Below are 26,541 nucleotides of genomic sequence, written 5' to 3'. Positions count from 1 at the left end.
GAGGAGAGATGACTACAGATCTGATTTCTGGGGGGGGTGTGTGTGTTTGGGTAGAGGGACATGCCAGCCCCAGCAGAGCGAGGTTAAGGTTTTCCACATGAAACAACCACCACCACCTCCCTGCAGGCACATTACTAACCCCATCTAAACACCTGTCTGCACGGTTTCAGTTTGCCTGTAAATCCAAGGAGCGAAAACCTCTCAAAGCAAACAGGGAAAAAGAGCTTTGAGAAATGAAGAACCACTAGGTGGCAGTAAGTGACCAGCAGTTCTACCTCCTGGAGCCCCGCGTGTGACGAGTGTGGCTCTGCCCGTGGGAAGAGGAAAAGGCAGGCACAGTGTCATCTGTAGACAGATGGCCCACGAAGACCCTCTCCAAGAGGTGGGTGAGTGGACGGAGCTGTGGATTGCGTGGCTGCCATGGGAAGGATTCACGCAGGACGTGCCACGTGTTCAGCAAGAACCACGGGGCAACCGACAAATTTACCCATGTCTACGAAGTGGGATGGAGTTGTTGGTGATGCCTTTCATTCTGTTTGGAAAATGGACCAAAACTGCTTATGGCCATTTGAGAAGAAATGATGGTCTTTCAAGACCAAAGAGGAAAGCCTCACGTGCTCATTGTCCACGTTTGTGAGCTACAGAAAGGTGCCCGGTGTTCTGCGAACACACCCACTGGAAACTTCCTTACAGCTACTGCATCATCAGGGTGGAGAGCTCTTAAGAGCTCTAAATGTGGTGCCCTCATGTGCAAACGTTCTTTTCCATTGCACAAGCAGACTGTTTCCATGTTGCCTGGACACACTGTCCAGCCCTGCAAAGCTTTAATAGAAGAGCTAAGACCCAAATGTTATCATGGTTCTCTTAACAACTGACAAGGCTGCCAGTCTGCAATTAATACCACAAGGAGATGTCACCCGACCCAAAGTTAGTCTGCCTAAAATTCTATTTTCATCTCTTCCACACACTCCGTACACAGAGACCCTTAAACTTCACAGCTTTATGCGATGTACAGAAACACGCACTGATGTGATTGTACACAACAATGTCACTTCTGTGCGTATGTTTATGATACCTATTTTAGATCAAGCATTAAAAATCACACTTGTTAATTCAAAAATGTAAAAGAGATGACGGAAGTAAAACAAACGCTGAAATAAATTTTTGATATGGTAATCAATATGACTTTTAACAGATCAGCTTTGCTCAACAGAATGTCAGATGTTCACGGATGCTACAGTTGTTCGCATTCTATTTTAGCGGCTTTTCATTCTACCTTTGTTAAAAAGAAGCGTAGAGTTTGTGAAAATATATTTCATCTGTTATTAGAAGCCCAACTGTTATTTCCATGTAGAATGATTTGGACCCAATTTCTTTCCATAGTTCTACACCCAAATTTCATCTCTCTGCCTTATGAAGGGCTCACTAGTAACTCAGCCCAACAAGGGGACTCACTTTGTAGTGCAGGACAGGAGATGGAGGAAGACGAGGAAGAAGGGGAGGGGGAGGGAAAGAGAGAGATCACCTTCTTCCTAATGTTCCAGAGTTGAAATTTCCAGCTGCCTTTTATAACTTGCTCTCTTGCCTCTTAGACTTAGCCATCTAATCAGTTATTATTCATAGGAGATATATATATATATATATATATTTAAAAGCATCTTAAAGAACACTCTTGAGACACACTTTTAGGTGATTATACTTTAGTGCATTTTGCATGTAGTTTCTTTTCTATTCCTATTTCTACTGCTTGGTTCATGCCTTTTGACTGGACTAGACAGTAGGTTCCAATGTGGTTGCCTAGACACCGATCTCTTTTGCCCTGAATAAGCCCTGCACAAGATCACCAGAGGGACCTCTCTCAAATACAGCTCTGACTTTGCTAATTCCTTGACCAAGAAGACCTCGTTGACTTCCTCATCATGCTGGGCAGTAACTCCCAAATGTCAGGGTGCTTCAGAGTCACCCATGGTACTCTGTGAAGTGTAGATTCCTAAATTCCATCCAGAGAACTTGGGAATCTGGGCTTAGACACAGGAACATTCATAAAAAGCCAGAAATCCAGGTTTCCATTACACGATCTTCCGATCCCAGTAAGCACAGCCCGGACAGGCATCAAGCAGGTATCCAAGGCTGGAGCGTGGTCTAAGTATGGGAAGGCACCGTGCAAAAGGGAATGGCACAACCACAATAGGAGACGATATTAGTACCATGCACCCAACTTTCCCACCTAACGGACCACCCATCCATCCCCAATTCTCCAAGGACATCCTGTGCTTTCCGGGTCAAGAGACTTTTTGGGCTGTAGGGTTCCTCTGCCTGGAAGACCCTCTCTCTCTAGCATCTGCTGAGGAGATCCCCCATCTTCAAGGCCATTTTGGTTTGTTTAACAAACCATTTTTGAAATTACTATGTGCATGGTAGCGTGCGTGACCTCGGGAGCTTATGAGGAATGACCAAAGTCAGGCTACGTCTTCCTGATCGCTGGGGTCGGGAGCAGTCTCTCCTCTCTGTAAGGTTCACCTGGCACCTGTAAATCTCTCATTCTGTGCTGTACTCTTATTTATATGTTCTGCTTTGCTAGACTGTAGTTTCCCAAGGGCCTGTGTATCTTATTCATTTGTGGCCACCACACAAATCCAACCAGATAAAGTCCTCTTAGGACAAGCTTGTTCCATTACTTTTCCTGTCTCATTCCTGTGCTGGGCTCCTAGTCTTAGGGTATTATTGAGATTAAAGATGGCTTTTGTGGGCCAGGAGCAAGAGTTATCTCAGCTCGCCAATAAACACAACTCTTAAAGGAAGGAAAATTATTTTTCTTCATAATTTTATTGGAAAATTTACACAAATATTATTAAAAGGAAGTGTACTTTTAAAGGAGTTTTCAAGAAGAATTTTGAGACCTAGTTTTAGATAATTGGGCTGTCACAAAAACATTTCAGACAAATAATAGCTTTACTAACTCATGGTGGGGTGATTAATTCTGTCTATAAATGTGTGAACTAAGTAAAATTTTAGAAGCTATTTTGAGATGTGGATGAACAGCGGTCTAATTTAATTTCTTAGGAAAGGAATAACTCAAAATGTTTTTTTTTTTCCTCTTGACTACTGAGAGGAAAAATTCTAGTTTTAATCAAACACATTGGCTTGGCATCCAGGGTGTGATAAGCCACAGCTCCAACACAAGAGAGGTGACAGAACACAACACAACCCATCACGGAGACTTCTGGTCCTTCTAGTCACAGGAGTTGCTCTGTTACAATCCCAATTTGAGCAATTTAAGCTTTCCAAGAAACAAGAGAATTACCAACACTAGAGGAACCCCATAAAATTTCTATTTATTATTCTAAAAGGGGAAGTGGTTCTATGATAACTCTTCATTGCATAACAAAACATACATTAACTTAAAAGACGTGTCTGCCTCCAGGCGGGGGATTAACAACACTCTGCTCATTTCAATGGCGGGACTTGATAGATGCTTTCAATAAGAACCTTAAATAACCATCATAACGTGCACGGAAGCATCTTTCATTCTGGATCAGATTCGCTTTACATTTAAATGCTTCTTTTACGATTTTAACTACAGTTGAATAATAGGAGGATACGTTTAGCACTGTGTTATTTTGGCCATCAGTTTTAATTTTATGAGATTAAATACATACTGCCCATTTATCACTGGGTTTTGCCATTCACTCCTTTTAGTTTTATGTGTTGCTGATTCCCAGCAAAGAGTAAGATACTGCAACTTCTAAAGACACTAGCTCAGTCGTCTCTTTGACAGACAGAGGACCACTGAAATTCCTGGGCCTTGGGGGGGGTGCTTAAGTGTGCATGGATACCGGCGCCAGCAGAACTTGAACTTGTGCCTAATATTAATAGGTTTTCCATAAAGAGAGAAGCGCACCAACTGGGAAGGACTTCCTTGTTGGCAAAGACAATTTTCCTTTTCAGGTGAAATAGCTCAACATGCAACAAGTGACTGGGAACACTCACCCCAGCTTCTTGACGATCTTCTCTTCCTCGTGAAGGTACTTCTGTCTCTCTTGCTCCACCAGGACGCGCTGGCGTTGCACGGGATCCTCCAGCCGCTTCACGGTTTCCATCGCCTTGCCACTGATCTCCAGCTCCGCCTTCTTCATCATGGCCCTTAGCAGCTCCTGGTTCTGCAGCTGTTGAACAAAAGAAATCGCCCTCAGTGGGCTCTGCCTGCCCGATATCGTGGGGGACTGAACGCCTTGCAGGCTTTCAGAGGCAGCTTGGGGTGAACAGCCCTGCAGCTGAGCCTGTATTTATTTCGGTGAGAAAGGGAAGGGAACAGAGATGGTAGAGAATGCAGCTCCTTCAGCCAACATCTGAGTTTTAGCAGCTGAGCGACAACCAGACTTTGATGTCTCTGTCTGCAAAAAAATAGGATTATTTCTGCACTCTGGTCCGTGCATCCTGGACAACAGGCATAAACTCTCATTGACATTTTTTTATAGCAACAGCCAAGAGCCCCAGCTTTAGGGCCAAGAAGACTTTGGATGAAACACCTGCCCTCTCCCTAGATCACTGTGAGACTTTGGGTACGTTACTCAGACTCCCTGGGGAATGCACTTTCCTCGTCGGGGGCTATTGAGAGGGCTACAGGAAATACTGCTTGCCATAGAACAGGTCCTCAACACGTGGGGATTCGGCTATGGAATATTTCAGAGTATAAGTTATAAAAGAGGGTCTGTGTCCCTCTTGTTTGTTGGATTCCACGGACCAAATGCCATGGAATCACAGACCCTTAGGCTCTAGTGTGCGTGGACACCAGCATGGATATTGATGGTAGAAACCGTAATGATTCTAGATTAGCCCATGGCTCTTGACAATTTATTAATATCCCTGGATTTCAGGTAGGTTGCTTGTCATTACAGAAGCCCACAAGTTCCATATAGTTTCCAGAACATTCTTGTTTTTCATCCCAGAGAGTGCAGGATGTAGGAACTCGCATCCGGCTTCACAAGAATCTAGCCAAACGCTGGAGTCCTTGGGGCAGGACAATTTCCTAACAGCACATCTGTCAAGCGAATTCTTCCATCAGCCTCAATAACCGTAATTACATTCTGCCTGTTCTATTATCCCTCAAGATCCCCTGAAATGGCAATTAGCAAATTTCAATTGTTTCCTTTGTTTCCTGGTTTTGTGGACTGGTTTACAACGAGCACATATCACCTCGTGGGAGTGGTGATGTCTGTGTCGACTGTCCACTGCTGTGTACAGTGAAGGGAAACTCAATCTAACTGTGTCACCGCCTGCAGGTGACCACATCGTGCCTCCCACGTTCTCTGGATAAAGACAAAACATTGCAACACGGGCCACGAGCAGAGCTTCCGTTAAGTGCCAACATCAGCGCCGTGTGACGACGGCCTGGCCTCCAGAGAGACAGGTGGCCTAGGTTCAATGCCTACTTTTACCACTTCGTAGCTGTGTGACTTTGGGCAGGCTAGTAATCTGTGTCCATCCATTCCGGAAGGGGAGGAACAGCTCCTAGCTCATACGTTGGTCATAGATAGAGTCTCACGAGACAATAAAATAAAGCGGTTACGATAGTGTCTGGCGCCAATCTAGCCCTGAGCATACAGCAGCTGTTGTTACCAGGGAGCGTGAACCTGGGGGTAACGAAGGTGGTTTTGTCTGGGATGGAACCAATAAAACTGTGCCTCTCCCGGGTTACTGTCTCTGTATGACTCAGCATCACGCTCTCATACTGCTTTTGCTAATGTCTTTTTATTGTGGTCATAAAAACCACAGTCAGTCAATATTTTGCTAAACGGCCCCATTTTTGGAAACAGTATGCAGAGGATGACTTCCTCTAATTTTCTCTGCAGCTACAGCCTGTCCACCACGTGCTGGGCAGTCTGCTTCCTTTCCACACGGCTCACGCACCTGGCATTCTCTGCTCCAGCCACCCGCATCCGTTCAGTTCTACTGACTGGCCAGGCTTCTTTCTGCCACAGGGCCGTTGCACCTGCCCGTCCCACCTCTTAGAATGCTCTTCCCTCCACCTGGTTAATTTCTGCTCTCCACAGAATCTCCAAGACACCGTGCCTGGCACATAGTAGAAATTTAATAAATATCTGTGGAGTGAGTGAACTGAATTGAGCACTGATGTTGATCATAACAGGCAACAATGGAGAATCCAAAATGCTTTTCAAAATGGTAGAAATATGCGGTGACCCATGGGCCCAGATATGCCTTGGGCTCAGCTCTCAGGCCCCACTCCTTGCCCTGATGGGAAGGGGCTGTGGTAGGCCTACATGTCGGCACTGTACACATAGGTCAAACAAACACACGCAGCAACACCACCTGCTATCGAAACAGCACGCTCAAATTCAAGGCCATTATCAAATCCCACAGAGCTGCCGCCTTTGCAGGGAAAGGGGAATGAGTGATGACTCGTATAGAAGAGAAAATGAGTAGATAATTAACACATTGACCGCCACACTAGAAAAGAAAATGTTTCCGTGGAGCCACGGTGTTTTATTACAAAAATAAAACTTTGAAAACAAAATGATACTTTCTAATTTAATAAAAAATTTGTTATTTTTTTATTGTTTTCTGTGCGTGAGTTATATGCAACCTGAAAAATAGTTCACGCAGCTCCCAAGGTGAAGGGGTGTGTGAGTTACACATGCTTCACGAGGCCCCAGGCTCAAAGCTAGCGTGAGTTAAATACAACTGACATGGCAGTTAATGTGTTAAATGGGTTTAAAAGTTACAAACACCTGCATCCCACCCCTGAGAGATTCTGATTTAATTGGTCTGAGGTGCAGTCTGACCACTGGGAATTTCTAAAACTCCTCCGATGACTCTGATTTGCCACCTAGGATGGCATCATGAACTAAGAAAAGGGCTCTGGAATGGACAGGTGATGTCACTGTGCCATGCACGACCTGTGGGGCACAGTGGGACAATTAACCTCCTGCCCAAGTCCTACAAACAAGCTCATATAAAGCCGGGGTCTGGCTAGCAGTGGACATTAACAATGGCTATCAAGCTAGAAATCATTGCTGGAATACTTAACATTCTTAAAAGTGGAATTTGAAAGATGGGAAAAGGGAAGCCCTGAGAAGTCACGTGACTTGTTCAGGGTCACTCCACAATTATAGGGCACAGTCAGGACTAGAACCAGGTCTTTCGAATTCAACCCAGTCATCTTCCCACCACCTCAAGTTGCTTTTCTGTCAATGTTTAATTCCCAGCTACAGCACGGCGTCTGGCACACAGGCGGCGCCCCATGTATACAGCTGACCCTCAAACAACACAGGTTTGAACTGCACGGATCCACTTATGTGCAAATTTTCTTCCACCTCTGCCACCCCTGAGACAGCAAGACCCATCCCTCCTCTTCCTCCTCCTCCTCCTCCTCCTCTGTTATTCAATGTGACGATGATGAGGATGAAGACCTTTATGATGATCCACTTCCACTTAATGAATAGTAAATATATTTTCTCTTCCTTATGATTTTCTTAACATTTTCTTTTCTCTAGCTTACTTTATTATAAGGTAGTACAGAATACATTTAACATAAAATACATGTTACTTGGCTGGTTATGTTACTGGTGAGGCTTTTAGTCAACAGTAGGTTATTAATAGGCAAGTATTTAGAGGACTCTAAAGTTATAAATGGATTTTCTACTGCATGGGGGGGGGCAGTGCCCCTACCCGCCATGTTATTCAAGGTCAACTGTCTATACTGTATGAATGAATCTCAATATAACGTTTCTGAGAAGGCTACAAACATACTGTTAAGATACAACTGCAAGTAAAATCTAAATGTAACCCAACTTACTCTACTAGAAGCGGAGGAGAGCCTCTGTTGAATTCGAGGCTTTTGTATCGTCCTTTCTAGAAAGAGGGGCTTCACAGGATCCTGCTGAGGGTACCAAGGGAGGGATTTGTCGTGGCACACCAGCTGGCACATGAGCAATGAGGAGTGACTCATGAATGGATAGACGTTTGCACAGCTTTTTTGTCCACTTTCCTCCTGTTCCCTCAACCTCCCCGGCCTGGGGTTCCTGCCACTGCCTCTAGGGTGCAGGATGGTGTCCCCTGTCCACCCCAGCAGAGTGCAAGAAGCGCTGGAGCCAGGACTCCAACTGCTTTGAATCAACTAGTTAGTTATTGGCGGCTCAAATCATTGCGTTGATTTCTGCTTAGGAGGTGATACCTACATTTCAATTATTAAAATCCACTCTACGGAGGTATAGTTTACAAATGATAAAACATACCCACTTTAAGTACACAGTTAAGTGAGTTTTGACAAATGTATACACCAATGGACCCCTCACTGAAAAGACTGACAACATTGTTTTTTAATCAGTCTGAGAAGTTCCTTTGGGACCCTTTGCGATCAATCCCCAACCTCCAACCCAAAGAAGCCACCCGTGTGCTTTCTGTCACTAAAGATGAGTTCTTCCTGTTCTAGAACACTATATAAACGGAATCATACTATATGCGCTCCTTTATGTCTGGCTTCTTTTGTTCAGTGCATTGTTTTTGAGATCCAGTCATGTTGTTGAGTATTTCAGTAATTCATTCTTTTTATTGCTGAGTGGTATTCTGTTGTATATTTTTACATATTGACTTGATACTGGCAATTTTGCTAAGTTTACTTATTTCTGGGCACTTTTGCAGATTCTTTTTGATTTTATATGTACACAGTCATGTTATTCATGAATAAAGTCAAGTACATTTTTTACTTTCCCAATTGCATGCCTCTTTTTCTTTTTCTAGTCTTAGGAACATGCTAGGATCTTCAGCACGGTGTTAAGCAGAGGTGAGAGCAGGTTTCCTTGGCTTTGTTCCTGATTTTATGGGGAATTTCTTCAGTGTTCCCCTGTTAAGTATGATGTTTTCTGTGGGTTATTCACATATATCTTTTCTAAGGTTAAAGAAGTTCCTTCCACTCCTAAAGTAATAAGTGTTTCTATCCTTGAATCGTGCTTTTTCTGCACTTATTGAAACAATATGATTTTTCACCTTTATTCTGTTAATAAGGTCAAATACATTGATTATTTTCATATTAAAACAACCTTGAATTCTTGGGATAAAACCCTGGGATAATGTATTGTCCTTTTTATCTACTGCTAGGTTCAATTACCAATATTTTGTTAAGGATTTACGACATCTGTTTTCATGAGGGATATTGGTTTGTGGTTTTCTTTTCTTATAATATCTTTGTCTGGTTTTGCTCTTAGGGTAATACTGGCTTCATAAAATGAGTTGGGAAGTGTCCTGTTTTCTAAAAGAGTTTTTTCCTTTTAATACACTAAAGATGTCTTCCAATTTGCCTTTTGTTTCTGATATGAAGTCAGTGTTCTTTTGTTTCCCTGTATATAATGTGTCACCTCCTCCCCCAATGCTTTTAAGATTTTTCTGTGTATCCCTGTTTTGTGGGGTTTATTTTTTAGCATTTTGATTACAATGTCCTTTGGTGTGATTTCCTTTATCTTTACCATTCTAGGGGTTTACTGAGCTTTTTTGGTCTATAGGTTCACAGCTTTCATCAAATTTGGAAAAAATTTTAGCCATTATCTCTGAATATTTTTCTCTTCCTACATGAACACTTAATATTGTTTCACAAGTCACTAGATTTTAGCTCCTTTTCTTCAGTCTTTTGTCTCTCTGTACTTCAGTTTGGAAGTTTCTACTGCTGTGTTTTCACGTCAATTGATATTTTGTTTGGGCAGTGATAAATCTTCTGTTAAGTTCATTTGGATATTGTGTTTTTTAGCTCTTAAAAGTGCCACTTGGACATTTTTTTCTTCCTTTTTTTGCCTCATTATGTTCATGTTTTCCTTTAAATCCTTGAGAATAACTATAACAGCTGCTTTGAAGTCCTTGCTGCTGACTTCATGATCCCTGTCATTTCTCGTTGGTTTCTACTGACTGATTTTTCCTAAGGTAATAGGTCACATTTTTAAGCAACATCACATCTAGTAATTTTTTATTTTTAAGAGACAGGGTCTCGCTATGTTGCCCAGGCTGGTCTCGAACTCCTGGCCTCAAGCGACCCTCCTTCCTTGGCCTCCCAAAGTGCTGGGAGTACAGGCATGTGCCACTGTACCCGGACATATGTCTGGTAATTTTTGATTGGATGTTGGGCATAGAGTTTAGAATTATGTTGTTTTCCTTTACAGATTTTGGATTTTCTCTGGAAGACAGTTCAGTTACTTGTGAATCAACTTTGTCATTTAGAGGCTTATTTTTAAGCTGTTAGGGTGAATCTAGGGTAGTCTTTACTCTAGGGCTAGTTTAGTTCTAAGACTGAGGCATAGCCCTTCCCTGATCTTGACTAAATGCCCAGGTGCTCAGCAAGGCCTCTGCACTCTTGCTTGTCAAAACTGAACATATCCCAGGCCTGTGTGAGCTCTGGGATTTTATAGCTTATAGCCCCTCATTAGGTCTTTGCCTGCTTAGTGGTTTTTCGTAGTACACATGCTTGGCTTATTATTCAGTAACAGACCCACATATCTATATAGTTCTTTCTCTGCAGAGCTTTCTTCTATTTGGTACTCTAGTCCACACATTCTAGCTGTTTCCATTCTCCAAACTTTGATCTTATCTCAACTCAGTAAGACCATCAATGCCACACTTGGCTTATCTTTTTCCTGAATTAAGATCTGAAAAGTGCCTCCAGGCAGAAAGCTAGGTCAACTGTAGGCTGATTTTCATTCTCCTAAGCACCACAGTCCTGCGTTGTCTGTTGTCCAATTTCTGAAAATAGTCGTTTCAGACATTTATTTATTTTTCAGTTTTCTAGTTGTCAACAGTAGGAAGGCAAGTGGAGTTGCAGTTACTCCCTCCTAGCTGGAAACATAATTTATTGAAAATGTCTTGACATTTTTATAAACACACACAGACAGAAATAATGTTTTTGGCCATTAAAATTTTGATTGGACCAAACAAGTTATCCGTATCACTTCATGAAGAAACTAGGAGACGGCTAAACTTAATTCCATCCATCTGAGAATGGCCCACATCTCACAAACTCAATCTTGATTTCTTGGGTAAAATCTATGACTACTGGTCTTGCCAACAGCGGATAACATGATTGGGCTGATTTTGCTGGATAGTGGTGGCACTGAGCAGTGGTTATGCCACAAATCAGGAAGTTTCACGATGATAATCTGACCCTGGAGGGACCCCTGACCACCTGGACAAGCTCCCCGAGGCATCAGAGAACAAGGAAAATGATGCCTCGCCATAGCTTCATGTCATCAGGTGCTGTTTCCCCATCTGAGACAGCCTCTTGCTGTTTGAAACCCAGACTAGAGCTTGGTGCATCATACAGCAGCCTGATCATCGACCCTGTACCAGTTCCATTGATTATTTCTGCCTAGCAGAGGAAAGACAGTCTTTTCTCAGGGATCTGTGACCATTATGTCCAATGTCACAAGATAAATGAGCCTCTGGTACATTCCCATGAGGTCTATCTTATAAAAAGACACATTGAGCTAACTGTGTTGGATTTTATCATTTCGAATACAAGGGCTCTATGGACTACTGCATTTATGTTTTATTTTGATATTTTATCTCCTCTCTCTCTTGGGAAGAGATAGCAGACTCTAAGGAATCCTAAAAAATATAACACTAATTTCAGAATAACCCAATTTTTTTTTATCAGGAAGCAGAATAAGGAGATAAGTCCAAGAAAAAAATTGTGGGGATTAGAGAAGTAGGATGTATCCATTCTCTCTTTAGGCCAAGTCTTGTCAGACCTCCACAGAACCTGTTCCATCTCTTCCAGAAGCTTCTCTCCCCCCCCCAGCCACAGAGAGGGGCAGAAATGCAGTCACTTCTATAGATAGGGAATTACTTTGGTAATATCCAAGTACTATGGCATTTTGGGAAAAAGATGTCATTCATTATGTAGAAAAAGTGGGCCTTTTTCTAAATCCTATTAGGAAAGGTAGTGGACAAAGACGATCGTCTTCTGAAGAGAACATTTGTTAGGTGCAAGACCTTGACGAGATCCTTTTCCACGGTTGCCAGCTAATCACAGACCCGATTGTTACTTGGGGATGGGAACCTAACACTGCAGAAGCTCCATACAGCTCTTGTACCCATTGTTGCTAAGCAGAGAATATATCCAATTAGCCACTAGGAATGAGATGCTTTGTTTGAAGTCAGAGCTTTTAGTTGCTGGGGGTGTCTTTTGCACTCACGGGATGGTGGATACCTCGTCTGTTTCTGCTGCACCTTTTGTGACAGTTGACTGATCTCAACATTCCCAGGAGGGATCTCAATGGACTGAGCATCTGTCATACCTGACAGCAGTAGTTCTTATGCTGGAACATTCTAGAATCACCACTGCCTACCCTCCATTTGGTCCATACCAATGAAGTCAGACTCTGGCAGTGATATCTGGTACTGGTATTTTTGTTCAGGGCCTCAGGTAATTCCAATGAGTAGCCAGGACTGAGAACCATCCTTAGACTGATAATTTATGGGAAACTGGAGAGCAGAGGATGACATGAACAGGGTTTTCATGACCTTCTGCTTAGGCCCCTTTTGCCTCCCTGGACATTACTTTTGCCCCATTGAAATCTACCCCCCCCCACACTGTGTCTGCACCGAATTTCTATTCATGAGAATAATCCATCAATTCTGAAAATGAAATGTTCAAATGGGATATGCTATACAGTCTAGGATTTTCTGATGATTTAATTATCTAATTACTACAGCCGGCTGCCAAGCACAAACGATTTCATTCAGTGTCACTATTTTATCACACAATTCAAAGAACATTTGAATTTCTAATTCAATTTTTTGTTCTTTTGAGACTATTCTAGAGAGTTTCATATATCTCCAATGATAGATCCATTACCAGACTTATAATCACTCCAGGGTTGCGTTTCATTTTTGGTGTAAAATAATACATGTGCTGAAGGAACACTGGTGCTGAAATAGCTTAATTATAATAAACTGTTTTTATCTTAAATAGACTCCCCTGACTGAAAAGGCAGAAGTTTGAGAGGGAAGAAAGTTAATGGGACCCCGAGAATACGAAGACAGAGACAGAAACAATAGAATCAGGTTAGGAAGCTTTCCCTGCTTGTCTGCTACTTAGAACTGCAGAAACTCCCGAGCTCAAAAGCACATTTGTTCATTGTTCTTTATTCCCAGAAAGCCAGAAAAGTTGAACAATAAGGAAACTTGTGTGGTTAAGATAGCATTCCTAGACCTTGACCAAAGAACTTCTTTGTTTAAGAAAGCTACTCTTCTGCACTGAGCCACTACAGTTCAAGGGTTTTGCAAGGAGAGCCCAGTTGTGGGAAATCTCTCCAACCTAGTCGGAGGATGAAACAATGCCAGCCACCAACACGGTGATGCTATTGCCACAAACATAGCCTTGGTACCAAATTCACCTCTGACACCTATGAAGTATCCAGGGGGAAGTGTACTATTCATGCTAAAGCAATTCCGTCTTGTCCCCAAACCTCTCACTTTTGAGAGCAGTTAGGTACTTCCAGACAAATGATACATTTATTTTTCTTGTGAGCGTCCAATGAGGGCAGCACAATTTCCAAATGGCCAGCAGATGGCGCCAAAGGCAGGTGCAGCGGGAGGAGGGGCCTAACCGCTAGAAACCCCAGGTAAGCTGGGAGGTGACCTGCAGCCTCTGGCAGGCAGATGTGTCCTATGGCCTGCAGAGTACTAAGTAATTGGTTTTTAACTACTTTCCAACATTTTAAAATAGAGATAATTCATATAAAACCCATATTTCCAGATTTGCTTACAATACTGAAACAATCTATTAATAAAACGCTGGACTCTAATTCCGTCAGGTTGAGAGCTGGCTGGAACTGAGTGGCGACTGTCCTTTAAAGGGGCCAATTTCCCATTGTCCTTCTCCTGCTTCACTTGCTGTTACTGCCTGGACACCGAAGACATGTGACTTTGTCACCTCTGCATACAACCCCAGACCAACCTGTACATTGCATTTCATTGCAAAGTGTTTTTAAAATTGCAAAGCCATGAAGCGCTAATGCAAAACATGTGGAACTTCATTGATGACGTGACTCAGAAGAAGATTTAAATGAATTTGCATTGGATGTCCAAGTGTCAGGGATGTTGCCTGAGAGACAGCAGCTTTGGGAGATCTGAGCATTGGGCAGTGTGATGTTCTATCAACTCTTTCTTTTTCTTTTAATTTTTAGAGGCAGGGCCTCGCTCTGTCACCCAGGCTGGAGAGCAGTGGTGTGGTCATAGCTCACTGCAGCCTCGAACTCCGCCTCCCATTGCTGGGATTATAGCGTGAGCCACTGCGCCTGGCTCTTTATGAACTCTCAAGACCCAGGCTGGGGCCTCAGGGCAGGTCTCTCAAAGCAGCTGCCCTTGTGTTTGTTCTCTGGGAGGCAGAGTAAGGGGAAATCATTTTCTTAACCTTCATCGAGTGGTGAAAAAATGTAGGGCTCATGCCACCAGCACACTGGAGAGGGAGGAGAACTGTGACCTCATACAGAGATGCACAGACCCGCCTTCTTCTTAATGACCACGAGGAGATTGCTTATTCTGCTTTGGCACATTTATGGGATTTGTCGACCAAGATTCGTGACACGAAAGGTCATGTTCCCTCCCCTTTAACTCCCACGTAGCCCATATATTCCTTCCCAGCGGAAAAGGGCAAGGAAAAGATGGGTCTCACTCTCCAAATGAAATGCAGATGTTTTTCTTAACAAATAGTCATGGTGGCTTTTTTTCTTATGGTTTCATCTTCTATTCTAAACTCATCATTCTAAATACATCACATTTCCTTGCGGGGGGAAAAAAAAGGCTTGGGCGACTGTCCACCCTTGTGCCTGCTCACTGCGGAGGGGGACGGTGCCCACACGCTGTCAGCAGGCAGCCTTAACTGGCTGTTGGCATGTTCTAAGGGGGCTTCCCTGCATTCGACTCTTTTCCAGAAGCAGATGTTGAATAGTTTCTTCCTGGGAAAAGCATGCACAGTTTACAGAAGGTTTCCTAGACTGACTATAGTTACGGCAGGTGCGTCTGGCCCAGGGCTGTGCGTCCGAGAGAGGACACCAGGGGGCTAGGGTCCTACTCTCCAGGTCTTCAGTCAGCCCTGGGCAAAGGACGCTAGACAGAGTCCAGGGAAGGCGCAGGGGAGCTGGGGATGTGAAAGGAGGGGAAAGGGAGGAGGAGAAAGCTGAGCCAGGGCGGCTAAGTCAGCGCCTGTACCTGGAGCTGCCGCATCTGCTGCAGCTGGAGCCTGAGTTCAGCCACGCTCCGCCGCATGTCCAGCAGGCTCGCGTGGATGGTGGAGGTGCCTGCAGACGGGGGCTGGCTGGGTGGCACTGTGGCCTCCAGGGCGCCGAGGGTCTTCCCACCAGACACGTGGGGAGTTCCTAGGAGAAAAGAGCAGCAGAGTACCTCAGAAGGCCAGAAAGGAAAGCCCAAGCCACAAGTCCCATCCCCACGCAGATTACTGTGTAACTCTAAACACACCCATTTCTTTCATTTAAAAAAATGCTAAACTATGCAACATTATAGTGCACAGTCTGAAAAACTCTAGAAGTTCTAGAAGTTTGGTGCCAGAGGAAGGCAGGCCACGGAGCAGCAGGACAGCATGATGCCATGTCAAGGAAGCTGCCTATGTTCCCATCTACCCGTCTGTCTGTCTGTCTTGTATTTTTGACAGAGTCTTGTTCTTTCGCCCCAGCTAGAGTGCAGTGGTGTCATCATAGCTCACAGCAACCTCAAACTCCTGGGCTGGAGTGATCCTTCTACCTCAGTCTCTTGAGTAGCTGGGACTACAGGCATGTGCCATGACACCTGGCTAACTTTTCTATTTTTGGCAGAGATGGGTCTTGCTCTTGCTCAGGCTGATCTCAAACTCCTGACCTCAAGTGATCCTCCTGCCTTGGCCTCCCAGAGCGCTAGGATTACAGGCATGAACCACTGTGCCTGGTCCTAACTATCTACCTTTAAACACACAGGTTTGCACAGAAAAAAGTTTAGAAGTCTATATGAAAAGGTTTTAAGAGTATCTGTAGCTGTTTGTTGGTTTGCCAATATAAGTTTCACATTTTTTTATTACTATTTTTTTTGTATTTTTAAATGTGTATAATGAATACCTGTAATTTCATAGTAGAAAAAAATAATTTTTAAATTCTGAGACCTAATATAGACCGCTTATGTGACAATTTCCTGCATGGCCGATGCATTCTAAGGACATGCGCCTTCTTTCTGGGCAGAGATCGGGGATCGGCTGATGACCAAGGGGACACGAGTAAGAACTGGGTACCGTCCTGAATCCCTTCAGGTTTCCAAAACCCCAAGACGTAGGACCTCTCTGCACACATCCCCTTTGCTAAGAAAATAAGGCGTGATGCAGAAATTCTTCAGGACAGGAATCAAAAAAGGCAACAGACAGCAACTCTTCCTACATTGTTTTCTAGCTACCATAAATGTTTGCTCCTTGAATTCAACTTAAATAATCCTACTGTATTTCCTAATTCTATCCGGGAAGGGCCTGATGTCACCAAGTTTGCCTTTGAAATGGCTCAAAAAGAACCCCAGGTGGGCCGAAAGGATGAGCAGGGTTTAAGGTACAGGGATGAAAATGAAGTGCTGTGTTCTTCTTAGGACAATGCGATTCTATGGAACGGGCCCCTGGAGTAGGGGCTGAATCCGCATTGCTTAGACACACACACACGCACACACACACACGCACACACGTGCACACACGCTTCTGTTCCATTCTCCTTCCTGTGAAGGGAAGGTGGAATCTCTGTCCCAGCCCAGGCTGGTTATCTGCATACGCTGGAGTGGTTACAGCGTGGCAGCCTGCCTCTCCAACCTGGCGCAGCCACCGTGCGGTCCCTTCCCAGCACACACTCCCTGGCAGGGCGTCAGTGGAGCCTCGGCCTGGAGGTGGCGTGCCGGTGGGAGGGGAGGCTCCTCAAAACTGTCCTCTTCCTTGCTTGCCCTCAGCAACACTGATGGGGAGCTGATGGCTCAACACGCCCTTCACCCTCGGGTGACTGTCCAAACAGCTCCAGCGCCTCCAATGGCCCCCGTGGGGGAGTCAGCAGGGCCAAGGGAGCCCTGGCAGAGCAGACAGTGAGCTTTTTGTCATACGGTCACTCACACCATCACCAGCCATGGCTCTGATCAACTTTTGGTTGTTCTCCTACTGCCACCAACACCCCCCCCAAAGAAAAGTCACCCTCAAAAGAACAAGGTTGGCCATCTCTGCAACTGTTCAAAAGGATGTTGTCCAATTGCAAAGGTACTAAGAAAAGAATATCCAATCACATTTCCAATGACAGCTGCGTGTTAGAATTAACTTAGTGCCTTCCGATGTCAATTATTCTGAGATGGGACCATGATCAATTGCAAGTTTTCCTTTTACGATCTGTCACATTACTTTATCCCCACTCCCTATACAGAGAGGCACAGGCGTGTGTGTATGTGTGTGCACACATGCACACACACGCACACTCACAACATGCAATAGCATTTGTACAACAAATGATACCATCAAGGTATTTCTCCAACAAAGAGGACACTGCGCTAGCTAGCCCCTCTCTAGTAAGAAACACTCTAATACCTCAGCAAAACACAGGCACACATTCCTTCTTCATCCCTCTTTCTTCTTACACTTTCTGAAGGTACCAATACATCTCACCCATCTTTTATTGTTTTCTTTTTGAGACAGGATCTCACTCTATCACCCAGGCTGGAGTGCAGTGGCATCATGATAGCTCACTGCAGCCTCGAACTCCTAAGATCAAGCGATCCTTCTGCCTCGGCCTCCAGAGTAGCTGGGACTACAGGCATGCGCCACCACACCTGCCTAATTTTTTAATTTTTTGTAGAGATGGGGTCTTGCTATGTTGCCCAGGCTAGTCTTGAACTCTTGTCCTCAAGTGATCCTCCTGCCTCAGCCTCCTAAAGCACTGGGATTACAGGTGTGAGCCACCGCACCACGTCACCAATATTTTATTCCATGGAGGAGAGACTCGCGTCTACACACCAGCTGTGGCAGCTGAATGCCTGAATAACTGGTTTAAAAACTATCTTTCACGACCAAATTTCTATATGGAATCTGTACTTATTTTTAAAATGTCTTCATCTATAACCTCTTAATCCGTTATGTCTGGTTTCCAGCTCCATCATTTATGGAAATGGCTCTTCATAAGGGGATCAGTGAGATCCTAGTTGTCAACCCCAGGGATGCTCTCCAGGCCTGACATGACTTCGCTTCAATGTGACACTGAGCTTTGCCAGTCACTTCTTTCCTTTTTAGTCACTTTGAAACTTTCCTCTCCTTCATCTTCTGCCCTCTCTGCTGCTCCATATGAGTCAATCTCTTTTCTAGCTCCTTCCTCTGTCACCCTTTTAAATCCTGGCATCCTGGGTCTCTTATACTTTCTAGGGAGATCACTTCCGCTGCCGCCACCTGCCGAGGGCTCCCACGTCCTCATCTGCAGCGCACAGTTATTTTCAGATCCACACCCCAATAACTGCCCATCACGACTGGACTTTCCCAAGAGCAGGTCAAATTCGTTATTCCCACTCATCTTCCCCAAACCTCTTTCTGTCTCTGTGGTCCTAAATTTAGCACTATTATCCATTAAATTATTTAAACCAGACACCAGGGAATCATTCTCAGTGTCCACTTCTTAGTGTGTGACCTCAAGCAAGTAACAACCTCTCAGTTTCCAGATCTGTAAAATGGGTATAAGGGTCACTGGGTGGGCTAACAGAACACGCAGACTGCTCAGCCCAGGGTCTTGCAGAGATGAATTCCTCACTGCAGTTAGCTGTGATTATTATTTCTCCAAGCAGAGTGGGTGGGAGGACCCCCGGCCAGCTGGCCCCTCCTCACCGAGGGTCTCAGCAGGTGTAGAAGGCTGGGCTGGGAATTAGGGGGGCAGCTGGGCTGGGAGTTAGGGGGGCAGCTGGGCTGACAGGGGGCAGCTGGGCTGGGAGTTGGGGGGCAGCTGGGCTGGGAGTTAGGGGGGCAGCTGGGCTGGGAGTTAGGGGGGCAGCTGGGCTGGGAGTTGGGGGGCAGCTGGGCTGGGAGTTAGGGGGGCAGCTGTGGCAGGCTGAGCTTTCCAGGCAAGTGCCCTGGATTCTAGACTCATCATGGAGCTACATCTGGTGGGTGGGGACCCCAAGTGGCAAACGAGTTCCCATTCAAATTAGATCCACAGGACCTGGGATCCACCCTCCAGGCCCACGCATGGTGGGGGTCACATTCTGTTCCTCATGTGCCCAGCCGAGAAGGGACAGTCAACACACAGCTTGTCCCCAGAACCTCATTCCTTTCTGCATACTTCACTCCCTCCAGGCAATTTATCTTGGTCAGTTTTCTCTTAAGATGAATCTTATTAAACGCACATTTGATGTGGATCTAATGTGTCTTGTTGGGATAAGAAGAACACAGGCTCGGGGCTGGCCAGACTGTTACTCTTGAGAGCTGTGTGGCTTTGGATGAGTAACTTAACTTCTCTGAGCTTCCCTTTCCTTCCATGTAAAATATGAATAGTGACATCTTCCCTGTAGGGTCGTGTGTTAAATGATCTAACGCAGAGTATAAAACCCATGGAATGCCTTTGAGATGGGAGGTTCCTTCTGTTCTCTTATATCCACAGTAAAGTACATATTCCTAAAGTAACCAGGGAGTCTACGTTTCCCTCTTTCATTTAATCTTGGCCAATTCTTGACTTCTACAGCATTCCATTTCCTCCTCTACAGAACAGGGATAATACTTCTTGTCTTGTTGCTTACTTCCTAGGATTCTGGAAGAATTCTTATGTTTTGTGCACTGTATGAGGCTGCTATGGCAACCAAGCCCCTGTGGACAACATTGAGCCCTGATACAACAGAACGAGAAAGTCTGAGCTCAGCAGAGATGCGGGGAGTGAGGCTGCATGTGCGTTGCCGGCGGCATCACAGATCGGCTCAGCCTTTGGGAAGAGAAAACCGGCAGCGTGTTGCCAGTGCTACTAAACTGTCCTCTTTGGACTACTGATTCCCCTTTGGGAAACACAGCCAAGGAAATGACACTTGCTCCTGCCCCATGATCAAAGCAGAAATTTGCAAAATTTTTCAAAGCAAAGAAATGAAACAACTTACATGATCTTTAAAGGGATTGGGGTATCTTAACACAAAAGAATGAGGTAAAATGATGGCATGTGGACGATGTTGATGTGTGTCACACGTGCGTGGACATGTGTTCAGTTTCCTCCTCTGGAACACTGCAATAATAATTGCACCCTGGGCCGGGGGTGGTGGCTCGCGCCTGTAATCCTAGCATTCTGAGAGGCCAAAGCGGGAAGATCGTTTGAGCTCAGGAGTTCGAAACCAGCCTGAGCAAGAGTGAGACCCCGTCTCTACTAAAAAATAAAAAGAAATTAGCTGGACAATTAAAAATATACAGAAAAAATTAGCCAGGCATGGTGGCGCATGCCTGTAGTCCCAGCTACTTGGGAGGCTGAGGCAGGAGGATTTCTTGAGCCCAGGAGTTTGAGGTTGCTGTGAGCTAGGCTGACGCCACGGCACTCTAGCCAGGGTGACAGAGCAGGACTCTGCCTCAAAATAAAAAAAAAAGAATTGCACCCTGAAGCAACAGTCAGGAGTTCATGAGTGACTGTGTGAAAACACTGATCACGGTGCCTGGCACAGAGAAAGCACTTATCACATGTTTTCTGTCATTATTATTCCACAAAAAGCAAAAAGGAAGAAAATGAGAACCCCCAAACGGCTTGCACATACTGTTGAGAACCATGGTATCGGATGTTCATCAATTCTAGAATGGATTCCAGAGGGATGCAAGGTTTTAGCGTTTAGTAGGTTCCTTATATTCCCTTAAGTTCATAACACATTCAAAAAAATGAATGAATAAATATCTCCAAAACAAACTGGCAACTGCACTGAAGACAAGTTTAGCAATTTCCATGAAATAATTCTCTGGCTGCAGCCAAGGCCACTGATTGATTTCTCAGCAAAACAACAGATCTTGCCAGGGTCAGGAACACTGGCAAAGCAGTCCTGTTGGCTTTGCAGCTCCACTGTGCTCGGCTAGTGCAGAAGCAGGAATGCCAGGGGCCTCACTGAAGTCCCCAATTCGGTCCACCCTACCACGCTGCACAAAACTAAGCACGTGGCTTCCCTAAATGTGGGGTTCCACCCAACTTGCCATATGCTTCCTGTGTAATTTAGCATCTGAACATGTCCCTGCTACAGATTTCTATTTCTAACCCGATGGGAGGGAAGACCTCATCTTCTGGAAGGAGCTTCCCTTGAGACTGCAGGAGAAGACATTCGTCACCCAGACCTGGATTCTAGTGATGACACTGCTAATGGAAGTGGGTCCTCTTTTGGGGGAATGCTGGCATTTAAAAAGCAAGCCCTAGTCCAAGGATACCTTCAGATCCTGCCTGGACACCTGGTCACTCCCTGTTGGCTCTTGTTCCTCCTCGTCCATTCCCATATTGTTGCTGGGCTGACATCCTTCCCCAGTGTAGAACCTTCCAGTAGCTTTACTTAGAATAATATCTAAATTGGCCGGGCGCGGTGGCTCACGCCTGTAATCCTAGCACTCTGGGAGGCCGAGGTGGGTGGATCGTTTGAGCTCAGGAGTTCGAGACCAGCCTGAGAAAGAGCGAGACCCCCATCTCTACTAAAAATAGAAAGAAATTATATGGACAACTAAAAAAAAAATATATATATATATATAGAAAAAATTAGGCGGGTATGGTGGCGCATGTCTGTAGTCCCAGCTACTTGGGAGGCTGAGGCAGGAGGATTGTTTGAGCCCAGGAGTTTGAGGTTGCTGTGAGCTAGGCTGACGCCACAGCACTCTAGCCTGGGCAACAGAGTGAGACTCTGTCTCAAAAAAAAAAAAAAAAATAATAATATCTAAATGCCCTTGATCTGGATGGCTCTTCTCCCCTCTAAGTCCTATTCATCCTTCAGGCCCCAGTTTGTGTCACTTCTCAGTGACATACCCTCAGTGTAGCAAACGTTGTCGGTTAACACTTTGCACACTAGAAAAAAAAGTTTTTTCCTTTGGGGCCACGGTGTTTTATTACAAAAACAGAATAAAAACTTTGAAAACAAAATGATCCTTTCTAATTTAATGAAACATCTGTTATTTTTTATTGCTTTCTGTGTTTTTTTCCAATAAAAAAGTAATATAAAAACTTGAAAATTAGTAATGTAAAAAGTAGTGTGAAAACCTGAAAATAATTCGTATGGGTAAAGTGTTTTCCTTGACTTAAATTACACTTCCTTAAGTGTAATTTAAAGGTAAATATAAATAGAAAAATGAAATGTATTGACTTCTGTTTCTTTAATCCACGTTTTTAGAATTAAGCTGTCAATATTAATTGTAACAATAAGAACATCAACAAGTAGGAATTTCACGAACCAGCTGCAGGGTTTTGCCCAGGTTTTGATTCACGAGGTCCTGGGCTCAAAACTAGCGTGAGTTAAATGCAACTCACATGGCAGTTAATGTGTTAAACATATATCCTGCACTTCTTAATACTCAGCCCACGGAAAGTTACTGGTCTCATTATCCATCTTCCCCACAGGCAGCCCCGTGTCTCCATGAGGCCACCGCACAGCCCCAGAAATGGGTAAGCGAGTGACTAAGTGAAGGAATGAAGGAAGAGTGACAGGAGAAGACACTATTTCGCTTGTGCCATCAGTGACACAATCTGCAATGTCAGCATTATCTGAAAAGGTATGGAAGTGAGGGAGGCATCCAGAAAGCCACTGACTGCAGTCACACCAAGTAGGTGACTTAGGGACTTAGGAAGAAGGTTGAATACTTCTGAGACCAGCCAGCCCCGATCCAAGGCAGCCCGGGGCTCCGAGGAGCACTTACTTACCTGCACCATCTGCGTGGTTCCTGGCTGTGGTTTTCATCATTTTCTCACTGAATAAAAGAAAAAGAGAGTCAGCTATACGGTTTCCAAATGTCTTTTTTTTTTTGTCCCTTTCATTCACTATTCAAAGCGATTAGCAGTGATGGCATTAAGCGATGAAGGTATTTTAGCATCAGCACCACGACCGGCCGGATGGAACGACTTCCCAGGCGTACGCCTGACACTAGGGGGTGGAATGCAGCCCGGCACACACGTGACTTTCGGATGATGGTGACGTGGACACGCGAGGATGGCGGTTGCAGGCGCAGCGCAGTGAGTGGTCCATGGAGCCACATGCACTGGGAAGCCCATTCCCCCTTCTTGGGCCAAAGTGTGACATTTGACCAAGAATTACCAGAAGGAAAAAACAAAACAAAACAAAACAAAGCAAATAAAAAAAAAAAAACCACCCATGATTCATAGAGATGTGAATATTTTCAGCCTTGAAATGATTACAAGGAAACAGATTTGAATGAATGAATTATCTTAATGATTAAAGAGAAACAGATCGAATTATTTTTTCATTGGTTTGTTTTCTTCTTTTTTTTTACCTAGACGAATCTTTGCTATTACTTGCAATGGGCCCTTTAAAAAGTGCAGACTGCACCAGGCCAGTTAAACTGGCAATCTGTTTCTCCATGGCTTGCATCCTCTCTCTGCAAAACAAGAGAATTGTTTGTTAAAGCTCTATTGACTTTCAGACTGGTTTTTCTAGGTAAATGATCCACCTGAGGGTTATAAAACGTCCTACCTAGAAGGCCGCCAAAGTTCACCCAACCCGGCTCAGGAACGTGAACAGCCTGCAAATCCCTGGCTGAGGTCAAGATCTGAGGATCACAGTTTAGCATCAAGCCGGTGACCTCACTGCAAAGCCACCGTGCAAACCAGCGGAGGCCTCCCCGGAAACTGAAAAACATCTCCCTCGGAAACAGCTCTGCACGTCATGTGTTTTTGAGCCTTTCAGGTCTGCTTCCCTTATTTCTCTCTGCACAAAAGGGCCCCCGTCTGGCGCCAGTGATGTCCCAGGACAGGTGCTGCCTGGTTGCACACACGTCTAAGAGAGCTCCTCAGCTGGGAGGCTGCTGGGAGGTTTGGGGGAAAATGATGGCGATGTTTGTCGTGGGTACAGTCACATTTGCTTTACAGCTTGAGGGCAACACAAACACACGTCTGTTTTTAAGATTGTGGAAAAATATGACTGAAATCAATGTATGATTTGGGGGTAGGTGATTCTCAATCAAATGTCGTAGGAACTTTAGCCTGGAGGCTTCTATAGAATTAAGCGGGAAAACCAATATCCCTAACAACTTGGTCATCTTTATAAGACGTTAGTGAGTGAAAAATTACTTCAATGATTTACTCTGTGCAAATACTGTTTTTTTCTCTCTTCAGGGCTCTCTGATGCTACATTAGAGTTTGTGTCGCATTTGAAAGAGGCTCACATTTCTGGACCTCAGAAAATGCACGTTTCATAGAACCATCACCATTATTTTCAATATAGTATAAAAACGACATCACTTCATAGGAATTTAGTTATATGTACTTGGTAGTTCAAAACAGTCAAAGAAGAGAGGGGAGAATAGCGCTGTGTGTGTGAGTTTTTTTTGTTTTGTTTTGCTTTTGGTTTTTTGGAGACAGGCTCTTACTCTTGTCTCCTGGGCTCGAGTGCAGTGGCATCATCACAGCTCACTGCAACCTCCAACTCCTGGGCTCAAGTGATCCTCCTGCCTCGGCCTCCCAAAGTGCTGGGATTTCAGGCATGAGCCACTGTGCCTGGTGGAACAGTTTAAATACTGTGGGCATCTCACCTGCGATTGTCCTCGTGAGGCGGTGTCCCAGTGTGAGCCTGATATAAGAGAAGAGACCTCACTCCTCACCATGGGTCTCTGTCCCATGGACCTCTAGAGTGAGCAACAGGGATTTCTGTGCTACAAACAGCACATGTATACACTGTGGCTCTGAAATACAAGCCAACCACTTCATCTGTTCCCAGCGGAAACAGTACTCGGTGGTGGTCTGCTCTTTCACTACAAAAAACCAACTGGGTAAGTTGGGCTTGGTGAGAGATGGTACCATCTGTATCCTGAACTTTAAGGCAATCAAGAGCATTTTCAAGGGTAATTTTGTCCACCCACAGCTTTGTGGGCTTGAGTTTTGCCTCTGGAGTATAACCCTTACACCGTATGAAACACTGAACTTGGTTTTGCAATCACAAGCTTCTGACGTCAGAACTGTGTGCGTTTCCTTTAGTTTAAAATTGATGGTTCTGTCACTACACTGAGTTTCTTGACATACCGTCTGGATAGTTAATGATCTTGAACCCACCAAGGGGGAGGAAAAACACCGAACAATTTAAGTATTAGCAGTATGATCTCCCTGTCCTAATAGAGTGGGAAGAAGACATCTCACACGGTGAGCGTGGCAGTTTCTCCACGGACGGGCTTTGCAAATGTTTCCAGGCACATCGGTCAATGCTACACATGGGAGCCATAGAACATTTCATTCATACCTGTGTTCCTAGAGTCCTCTTTGCCATAGAACAGTTCATGTGCCAGAGAGAAAAATTAGTAAGAAATTCAAATAAGGAAAGCAGGTTAGTAAATGCCCATTGGAAATCGCAAGTTTATTGACCCAAGTCACAATGGCACCTCAGAAATGATGGGGGTGGTGATTGATCATGCTGCCTGCCCCATGGGAGACACCAACTCACATAAACCTTCGGGACATGAATGACTTCCCTGGGGATATGCTCAGTCCCAGGTGAAAGTCGTCCAGCACCCGTATCCATCTCACAGGGGCTCTGTTCATGGCAGAGCTGGAAGTCAAAAGAACGACCCTGAGAGCAGAGTTGCATTCAGAGCGACCCTGAGTTGCACTAGTTTATTACTCTTATTCAATCCTACGCAAATGCAAAGGCTATTTCTTTAAGAAAAAAAAAGTGGCATGACATTTTTAGGGTCTAGCCATCTTTGGTTAGGAAGTGGCTTAAAGGGTCCCATACAGCTGGTGTGTGGGATACGAAGGCGTGGTGACAACCTAAGTACATGCAGAAGACAGTAATATTAAGAAATGCAAGAAATAGGTAGGTCTCATTATGTAGAGACTAAAGAGGGAAGAGGCAGAAGACAGTCCCGGGATTCCAACAGTGGCCACGGGCACAATGCTGATCAGGGCTAAACCAGTGTCCTTTCTGATCCCTGTCTGGTCTGCAGGTTTCATTACCTCGTCCACCAAAGAAGAGCAGCAGCATTAAAAACGGAAACAAAGCACCCAAATTATTCCAGATAAAAGACATTGATCTTCAACTGATTCATCATTGTGGTTAGAATTCTAGAATGTTATAGCACAGTAGCCAGGCACGGTGGCTCACACCTGTAATCCCAGCACGTTGGGAGGCTGAAGCAGAAGGACTGCTTGAGGTCAGGAGTTCAAGACCAGCCTAGGCAACATAGCGAAACCCTGTCTCTACAGAAAAATTGAAAATGAGCTGGGTGTAGTGGCGCACGCCTGTAGTCCCAGCTACTCGGGAGGCTGAGTCATAGGATTGCTTGAGCCCAGGAGTCTGAGGTTGCAGTGAGCTATGACTGCACAACTGCACTCCAGGCCTGAGAGACAGAGTGAG

At 44.8% G+C, this 26,541-nt stretch overlaps 1 protein-coding gene across 15 annotated transcripts in view; it reads right to left on the bottom strand.

Annotated features, from left to right (window-relative positions):
- KIAA1217 (KIAA1217 ortholog) overlaps positions 1-26,541 on the bottom strand; it is a 293,787-nt gene that overhangs the window by 28,285 nt on the left and 238,961 nt on the right. For 8 of the 15 annotated variants that reach the window (XM_045534890.1, XM_045534964.1, XM_045534944.1 and 5 more), the window contains 3 exons: positions 22,884-22,930; positions 15,214-15,380; positions 3,991-4,166 (listed from right to left, as the gene is read on the bottom strand). In XM_045534890.1, the coding sequence (XP_045390846.1) occupies positions 3,991-4,166; positions 15,214-15,380; positions 22,884-22,930 (390 nt within the window). Of the gene's footprint in view, positions 1-3,990; positions 4,167-15,213; positions 15,381-22,883; positions 22,931-23,470; positions 23,576-26,541 lie in introns of all 15 variants that reach the window. The other 7 variants (XM_045534927.1, XM_045534861.1, XM_045534881.1 and 4 more) reach the window with 1 other exon arrangement.

The sequence above is a fragment of the Lemur catta genome, chromosome 1 (assembly GCF_020740605.2).
Source record: "Lemur catta isolate mLemCat1 chromosome 1, mLemCat1.pri, whole genome shotgun sequence".
Classification (NCBI taxonomy): Eukaryota; Metazoa; Chordata; class Mammalia; order Primates; family Lemuridae; genus Lemur; species Lemur catta.
This window is presented reverse-complemented; position numbering and strand designations above follow the sequence as displayed.